We start from the raw sequence: 9,477 nt of genomic DNA on the forward strand, positions 1-9,477 counted from the left end.
AAAAAAAATGCCCCAATTGCACTTTTTTTGGTCCTCCTGTCTCCAAAAAAACTTGAATAAAAAGTCATCAAAAAGTTGTATGTACCCCAAAATAAAAATTACAAGTTCCAATGCAAAAAATGAAGCCCTCACAAATTCCTTAAAAGGGTGTAATTGTGTTTTTTTTTTCCAGTTTGTCCCGCTTAGAAATTTTTACAAGTTTTCCAATACATTATATGTTACATTAAATGGCACCATTGAAAAATACAACTCATCCCTTCGAAAAACAAGTTCTCATGTAGATCTGTTTCTGGGGGGAAAAGTTTAGATTTTTTTTTGAAAGTGGGAATACCAGAACCACAGAGTGGGACCAGGACAGAGGAGCATCAATGACCTTGGACATGAAAGGGTTTAAGTCTTCTCAGCCTTTTAGACAGGCCTTATTCAGCATGATTATTTGTTCATAAATGTATAAATGAGGAAGTACTTTTTTAAGGCCCATTTACATGGAGCGATGATCGCTCAAAAATCGCTCAAAGGTGATGTTTTGAGCGATAATCGTTGCATCTAAACGCGCGGCACTAAACGTGCACTGCTAGTTGATAGTTAAATCCAAGCCAGCCTAAAAATCATTGTGCGGTCTTATTAGAACCACACACTGAGTTCTCCATGGGTTGTGGTGATACCATTGTTTCAGCTATTTAACCCGTCGGAGAACAAAGGAGCTGAATGCAGATAAGAGCCCTCCAGCTCTTAACTGCATTCAGCTAAAGGCTTAATTTACACACTAATAAGCTATTAAGTAGCTGAGTAGCTACTTAATAGTTTATGCAAAATGATCATTCAAAACTGTCGCTCACACAGTCGTTTGAGCGATCATCGCTGCATGTAAATGGGCCTTTAGATTTAGGTTCAAATGATAGAATTTTTTTTTTTTTTCGAACAGTGTTTGTCCCCTCTCCATATTTTTTATTTTTTCAGTTATTTTTTCTCATAATAGCCACCAGATTTTGTTTTGGTGCCCATCACAAATAAACAGTGGTTGTTGCCATTATGAATGCATGAACAATCAGGTATCTCTGCATTTTTTCCTTTAAAGGGTTTTCCCATCATAGAACGTGTGTAGGACCTGCAATCAGTTAGTGATGGACACCTAACCTCTTGGCCCTCCACTAATCCTGAGAATGATAGAAATAAAGTGGCAGCATCCAATGGTGCAAAAAAATCCAATGCGTTTATTTTTCCACAAGCGACATTTCGATCAGCAGTCTGATCTTTATCAAGACTGCTGATCGAAATGTCGCTTGTGGGAAAATAAACGCATTGGATTTTTTTGCATCATTGGATGCTGCCACTTTATTTCTATTGCTGCTGCTTTTGGGATTGGATCCGCACCCTGGTTGCTGTTGCATCCCAAGCCTGTGTCCCAGCCTTATGGCAATAGTAGTGCTGCTTCTGTGCATATACTAATCCTGAGAATGATGAGGCTTCATTGCTAGTTAAGCACAGTATCTTCTTCTCCATTCACTTGAACAGAGCTGTGCTGCTCTTCACTGATGGGAGTGTGGGGTGGGGGGCCAGGACCATGGCTCGATCTTCAGGAGTAGCAACAAAATTGTGCTGTCTCTTCATTCTCAAGATTGGTAGGAGTGTAACCCCATGACCATAATATTATGGTATAAATATCCTAGCAATATGCCATCATATTATTACAGTGTACCTACACTTTTGAGAAACTTTTAACTTCTCCTAGCAACATGTCAGAAATTTTGATGATTGGGGTCTGGGTGCTGAGACTGCCACTGATCACTGAAATGAAGAGACAGAAGCACTCACCCAAGTGCTAAGCCCCTTCAGCTGTCATCGTTCATTGTCTGCTCTTTTCAGAAAGAAATAGAAAAGCAGCAACCGAAAAGAGCTGACGGAGAATGATGACTGCCGCAGGGGCTGCCTCTTCATTTCAGTGATTAGTGGGGGTCTCAGCACCAGAGACTCCACTGATCAAAAGATTTGACATGTCACTATGACATTTGAAAGAGATCTCAAAAGTTCTGTTACTCTTTAAATAATGGCAATACCCCTTTAATGAATTGCCATTTGCTTTTTATGTATTTTGCATACTAACACTCTTCCTCTATGATATAGTTATTTATAAGACAAGTTTGCTGCACCTCCAGCCAAGACAGATGACTATTTACCTTCCAGAAGTGCGAAAAATTTCCATGGACTATATTAATTTGCCAGTATTTAATACTAATGTTTTCAGTGAAGATGAAGATGATTTACCAGGTGAGTATTCGAAAACTTACACTCCAACCCTGAAAGACTCTAATGCTAGTTACATTAGTTTGTGTTGCTGTCAGGCCTACATAGATTAGTTCATGTTCACCTCTAATGTGGCTGTAGGAATGTTAGGGCAAGCCATATGGCTTAAAGGGGTTGTACCAAGATTTACTTTTTTTTACTTATCCACAGGATAGGTGATAAAAGTCTAATCAGTTGCACATGCATGGTGCCACTGCATTCATTCTCACTAGGATTGCTGGAAGTAGCCAGTGCTGGTACTTAGCTATTTCCATTGGCCCAATTGAAATGAATGGAGCAGTGCTGCACATTTGCAATTACTGCTCAATTTAATCTGATGGCACTGTGGGTGGATGCAGTGAGCCCACAGTCACAGAAGAGAGCGACATGGTACCTTCATTCTCTGTATGGGTGGGGGTCTCAGCAGGTGCATTGTCATGAAGGAACACAGAGCTCCATGTGACTTTTTTATGAGGGCTTTGAGCAGTGCAAGAGGAAACAAATTGTCACAGCTGCACGTTGTTCAAATGAATTGGCCATCACAAAACTGGAGAGAAACTGATGAACTTGTTGAAAATAAAACGATCACTGGACCTGAACGCAACCTTCCCCAACAATGTCCATTGGTATACTGCGACAGAAGGGTTCCACAGACATTCACCTAGCAAAATCATGGTGTTTTGATAAAAGTTTAGCATTTTAGAACTCCCATAAACTACAGTGTAGAGAGACACGTGCATAAATGGCCACATCTCAAACTCCTATACTCCTTACTGGAGTGCCAAACAGCAGTCAAGGAATCCCTATGGGGCACCTAGCGATGGCTACACAGCGCACATATAGGGCTTGCCCTGTCCTGCATCTGAACTGCTTACCACCCCTTTCTGACATAGAAAATACATGTGAGAAACCAGACACAGAATAGCATTTTTGTGTCCATATTGTTTGGAATAGCACAGAATGGCACCGCAGGCCATGTGTGGCCCCGAGGTTGCACTACCCTGGCATAGAGAAAGTAACTGGATCATTTGTAGGTATAGAGTTTATAAGGAAATCTTACAATTAATCTGTATGCCTGGTACTTTGATTACTGTAATTTTTATATTTATATTCACTTTGTTTTAACAAATTGTCCTGTTTAACAAGATATCATGTTAATATTTGCATTTTATTCCCTCTTATACAGTAACTGGAACTTCTGGGGTACCTGAAAATAACCCACCTTGCACTGTGAATATCCCCATTGCACCTATCCATAGCTCTGCCCAAGCTATGTCACCAACTCAAAGCATCGGCTTAGTTCAGTCTTTATTAGCCAATCAAAACGTTCAACTAGATGTTCTAGCCAATCAAATGGTAGCCCCGGCACCTGTAGATCATCCAACAGAAAGTACTGTTCAATATCCAGCACAAAATCGATATTCTAATCCAGGGCAAGTAATATTTGGAGGAGTTGAGATGGGCCGCATGTTGCAACCTCCCCAGCCTCCTTTGCCTCACGTTTCCCAAAGTACAATTCAAATGTCTGTTGACCACAACGAGCGAGACCATGAACATCCCCAAAAATCAAAGTCTATACGTCCAATTCCTCAATTTGCAGAAGGAGACGCTGTTGTTTTCACCACAGTTCAAGAAATGCAGTTGAACAAACTGAATCCTCCCCCTCCATACCCAGGAACAATCCCAGCTCCTCCAACTTCAGCAGCACCTCCACCACCAATCCCACAACCTCCTATAGATATCTGCTTGAAAAAGGGTGACTTTTCCTTGTTTTCTAGTGGGCATTACCAGACTCCACTTGGTTATGAACGAATAACAACATTTGATAGCAGTGGCAATGTTGAAGAAGTTTGTAGACCACGGACTCGAATGTTGTGTACTCAAAATACATACACACTTCCAGGTCCAGGAAGCTCTGCAACACTAAGAGTTTCTGCAACAGAAAAAAAAGTTAAACAACCTTGCACTAGTGCCACACTGAATAGACTGACTGTTCCTCGCTATTCTATACCCCCTGGGGATCCACCACCATACCCGGAAATTGCTGCGCAGCTCGCTCAAAGTAGGAGTGCAGCTCAGAGAATAGACAGCAGCCTCATCCATGCTACTCTTCGGAGAAATAGTCGTGAAGCTACACTTAAAATGGCTCAAATGGCTGATAACCAGAGGGCTACACTACAACATCCTCCCAAATCAAAGAGCAATGTTGTGACTGGACAATACCAACAAAGAACACCAACAGCTTTGTACACATGCAGCCAGTGTAGCAGCAGCACTGGAGTTATGAGCAGTAGCATCAGTAATCACAATAGTAGTATGAGCACTAGCACAACTGGTGCTGGAAATATTCGGCCTGACCTACCGTTAGCGTGTGGTCCACAGCAGAGTACCGTCATAGTTCACTCTGCCAGCACAGCTCCTTTAGCATCTCAGTCTTCTTATAATCTTTTAAGTCCTGCTGAAAATTGCAGAGACAGGACAGACTATATTAACTCTGCTTTCACAGAAGATGAATCTGTTTCCCAACATTGCCAAGTAGAAAAGCCAGTCAGGCATTTAAACATGGCTGAGGCAGGACTTACAATAAAACGTCCGCCGCCATACCAATGGGACCCAATGGTAAATGAGGATGTATGGGTTCCACAGGAAAGGACAGCTCATAACACATTGCCAATTCCCCATAGGCCTCCTCCCCTAATACTTGGACAGGGACAACATTTAGACATGTCACGTGTGCCATTTATTTCCTCTAAGTCAACTACGAGCTCCATTTCAACATTCCAATCAAATTATGGTATTGGGATACCTTTCACTGGTCCTTATAACATACCACCTCCTCTCCAACAAGTACAAAAACCTTGCTCACCGAAAGAAGCTGTAGCTCCAGCACAATTTGTGCAACAGGAGCCGGCTGTCGTAGTACAGCCAGCATATCCACCCAACCTGCCTTGTTGCCCCTTGCCACCCATGTATCCTGGAAGTAGTAGTTGCAATGGCTTACAGCTTCCTGCAATAGCTCTGCACCCTTGGAATACATACAATGCATGTCCCCCAGTTCCAAGCTCGCAGGCTGCCCTTCCACCAAAACCTCATTTATTGCCCGAAAAACCTGCCCTATCTGCTCCTCAGCCTGAGCTCCAGAGCAATGTGGGAACTGAGGTAATGGTAGAAACTGCTGATAATTTCCAGGAGGTCCTTTCCTTAACTGAAAGCCCTGTACCCCAGAGAACAGACAAATTTGCTAAGAAAAATCGAAAGCGCTTAGATAGCAGGGCAGAGGAAGGAAATGTTCAGGCCATTACTGAGGGAAAGGTGAAAAAGGAAGCAAGGACTTTGGGTGATTTTAATTCTCTCATATCTAGCCCCCGGCTTGGAAGAGAAAAGAAGAAGGTCAAGAGTCAGAAAGATCAATTAAAATCCAAGAAGCTAAATAAGACAAATGAATTTCAAGATAGTTCAGAAAGTGAACCAGAGCTCTTTATCAGTGGAGATGAGCTGATGAACCAGAGCCAGAGCAATAAAAAGGGATGGAAAACCAAGAGGAATCTTAGAACAGCTGGTGACCTAGATGAATTTAAGTGTCGGAAAGCAAATGATAAAGATGATGGCAGATTGGGAAGCCAAGGATTTGTGTATGTAATGGCCAACAAGCAACCTCTTTGGAATGAGGCAACACAAGTTTATCAGTTGGACTTTGGAGGTCGGGTGACTCAGGAATCTGCAAAAAATTTCCAAATAGAACTGGAAGGCCGGCAGGTAAGGGAGAATACTTATTATACATAGCATAGAATGTAAGAAGATTACTACATACTTAATGTTTATAAACTATACTTTGACTTATAGCGACTTTTGCATCCATATTATTGTACAAATGTTCCAGATAGTTTGATCCCTCATCTCTCACTGTCCATTTTTCATATTACATAATAAGGCACATACACTGCTCACTTTATTACAGATACCATCTCTTTCACAATTGGAGCTTCCCTGTATGGAAATTGGACACACGACGCCAGAGTGCAGCATGAAATCATGTGAACATGTTTTCTTTGGGTTGGCTTCACTGTAAATCCATATTAGAATGGAAAATCGAGTTATCTCAGTGACTCTGAACAAGGCATAGTCATCGGTGCTAGAATAGCCACAGTCAGGATAAAAACCTACCAAACTAATAGGGTTTTCTCATGCGACGATGTCAAGAGTATACAGAGAATAGTGTGATCAAGACAAAGCATCCAGTGACAGGGGTCTATAGATGTAAACAACGCATTAACAAAAGGGGTCAGAAGAGAATGTCAGGAATCATCCTGATGAACAGGCAGTGTGCAGTAAAGTAAATTGCAGCCGAATACAAAACTGTTAATGTGTTAGAATGCACAACTCTTTGTTACTTACAACAGGCTATAACGGTAGACAACCACTTAAAAACATTTACCGGTAAAATGGATATTACTTCAGCTTTCAACAAAGAATGCAGATATTATCCTTTGATCTGCCAATGTTCCAAAACTAAATGCCCATTTACACTGGACGAATGTCGAGCAAACGATGCCCGACACTCGTCCCCGCATGTACTCGCTCCCATGCTGTTACAAGAAGCGAGTATCGCTGGCTCGCTCACAGAGCGGCCAGCAGGGGTCGGGAGAGGCTAGAGGAGATTTCTCTCCTCGCTTTCCCCCACCCCTCTCTATTCACTTTAAGAAGTGGTCGTTCAGTACTGAACAGCTGTTTACACTGAACGATCATCGCTCAGGATTTTAAGCAGCTTTAAATCCTGAACGATGATCGTTAAGTGTAAACAGCAGCCGTTCAGTATGGCCAGGGGAGAGCGAGGAGGGAAATCTCCTCCAGCCACCTGGCCTCCCTGCTGGCCACTCTGTGAGCGAGTCAGCGATGCTCACTCCAGTGTAACAGCATGGGAGCGAGTATATGTGGGGACGAGTGTTGAGCATCGTATGCTCGACATTCGTCCAATGTAAATGGGCCTTAAGAATTTCAGTAATTCTCACCCACCCACTGAATAGATCATAAATGCTAAATCGGTGGATGAGTTCCACTGGTGCTACGGGTGTATATTCAACTCAAATTCCATCTGCTCATTTCAGTTTCTCCTAGTCGCAGTCTTGCATCTGAGGGAAAACAGATGATCAGGATCCCCGGTTCTGGTAATTGAACAGTGTCTTCCCAGGATCTAGCATTTATGACCAACCCAGTGAATGGCTGATCATTGATGTAGGACAAAATGCTCCTTTTACATTTATGTGATTGGTAGATGATTAATAAAGGGGTTGTACTATAAAGGGCATTTATCACCTATCCACAAGAACCCCACCAGTCACTAGAGTGGAGATCCCAATTTTCCTCATTCCTTCTCACTGCACAACCGCAGTAAGGATGCGTTTCAGTGAGGTGGTGTTCACGGCATTCAGTGCCTGTGGGGCATAAGCAAACAGCCAATGAATCCTCTGTATAGGGGATAATTGTCCTTTGTGGGACGCCACCTTTAACCAGAATCATTAGTTGAAAATTACAGATTTGTTCCTTTCAACAACTGAAAACATATAGTGCCAGTGGGTAAAATAATGTAATTTATCAAGTGATCACAGGGCCATTACAAAAGTAAATAATTATTAAAACGTTTTATCAAGAAGATGCATCTCCACGCTCACCTAATCTGTCAGCACTGATTTAGACAGTTTATGGACACACCCCTTTAACAATGCCCAGTTGTCGAATGGTTCATATGTTTCCAGGAGGAATAGCAGAAGAATGGTGCAACACATTTCTTTATGTCTCTGAAACTAATTAGAAGAAACCCTGCAGAAAACTCAGAGGTTAATTTTATATGGATTTTTTCCACTTTCAGTTGGTGAATGAGTGAGGAATAGAGTTTAGTGCAGAGGTGAAGCTTTGGGAGCTCTTTGTCCTACTGTGCATGGGGGAAACACCTATTGTAGTTGTCTGTCAGACAGGATTGAGAAGAAGGGGTGAAATGACGTATCTCCTGGGAGATGGAGGGTAGATTTATTTCTATATTTCTCAGTTTTAATTGCAACATGAGACAAGATCAAAGAAATGTAGTATATGTGTGTATATATTTCATTGCCCAGATACACATGGTTTACAGTACTCTGCCAACTCACTATCTCTCATCATATAGGAATTATTGCCACAGTACAGTTTTACAATATTAGCAATAACCAACCTCTAACAATTATTAAATGAGTATTCTGGGACTTTAACTATTGAGGACCTCATGATAGGTCATTGGTAGTTGATCATCAGGGGCCCACTGCTCAGGATCCCTGACGATCAGCTGATCGATCATCTCACTGTCAGTTCAGTGGGCTGGACATCTTCATCACTGGTCAATGCTGGAAGTACAATAGCTGGCTTAATTGCCATTAAAATCAATGGAAGTAATGCCTCCTTTTACACTTCTGGATCCTCATTGCGGTCACTGCATTGATAGCAGGCTAAATGATTGCAGAGGGTCCTGGGCAGCATGATCCCGTTGATCAACTATTGATGAGCTATGCTGAAGATAGGTCATCAATAGTTAAATTCCCAAAATATCTCCTTAAGTAGTATTAATTGAGCCTCTTTTGCAAAGTGTTATCCATCCAGTATAAATTGGCCTGTTTCTTCTTGTGTTGACAGGTAATGCAGTTTGGAAGGATTGACGGGAATGCCTACATTTTAGACTTTCAATATCCCTTTTCAGCTGTCCAAGCCTTTGCTGTTGCTCTGGCTAATGTGACTCAACGTCTCAAATGAGCCTAGACTTCGGCACGGAAACATTTCAGCTACAGTGGATAAAGCAATGTTTCAATAGTATAGTAACTCAAATGGGACAATGAAAAAAAAAACTTAAATCATTTCAACTGGAAAGAAACATGACTTCCTGCGTGAAGGCACTCTTGTTATTTTCTTTATTTTTTACATGCAATATTGCTGATGGTTGGACAGGAGTCATTGTGTGTCATGATGGGAGCATGGCTGTTGACGGTTCTGTTGTGTTTGGTGCAATAGATGTTAGAATATTACATGGAAAAACTGCCTTATTTATATTATTTTTTTGAAAACTGTAACTATGTGGTTCATTGACTTGTTTTTTTTTTCCAGTTTGTAGAATCACAAACAAAAAAATGCAACTAAAAATATTTTTTAATACTTGAATGCATAAAAAATAGA

At 41.6% G+C, this 9,477-nt stretch overlaps 1 protein-coding gene across 2 annotated transcripts in view; it reads left to right on the forward strand.

Annotated features, from left to right (window-relative positions):
• TULP4 (TUB like protein 4) overlaps nucleotides 1-9,200 on the forward strand; it is a 248,843-nt gene extending 239,643 nt beyond the window's left edge. For both annotated transcript variants that reach the window (XM_066596090.1, XM_066596091.1), the window contains exons 13-15: nucleotides 2,125-2,268; nucleotides 3,470-6,039; nucleotides 8,944-9,200. In XM_066596090.1, the coding sequence (XP_066452187.1) occupies nucleotides 2,125-2,268; nucleotides 3,470-6,039; nucleotides 8,944-9,060 (2,831 nt within the window). In that variant the 3' untranslated portion in view covers nucleotides 9,061-9,200. The remainder of the gene's footprint in view (nucleotides 1-2,124; nucleotides 2,269-3,469; nucleotides 6,040-8,943) is intronic.
• Nucleotides 9,201-9,477: the final 277 nt, after the last annotated feature.

Source organism: Eleutherodactylus coqui, chromosome 3, assembly GCF_035609145.1.
Source record: "Eleutherodactylus coqui strain aEleCoq1 chromosome 3, aEleCoq1.hap1, whole genome shotgun sequence".
In the NCBI taxonomy this organism is placed as follows: domain Eukaryota; kingdom Metazoa; phylum Chordata; class Amphibia; order Anura; family Eleutherodactylidae; genus Eleutherodactylus; species Eleutherodactylus coqui.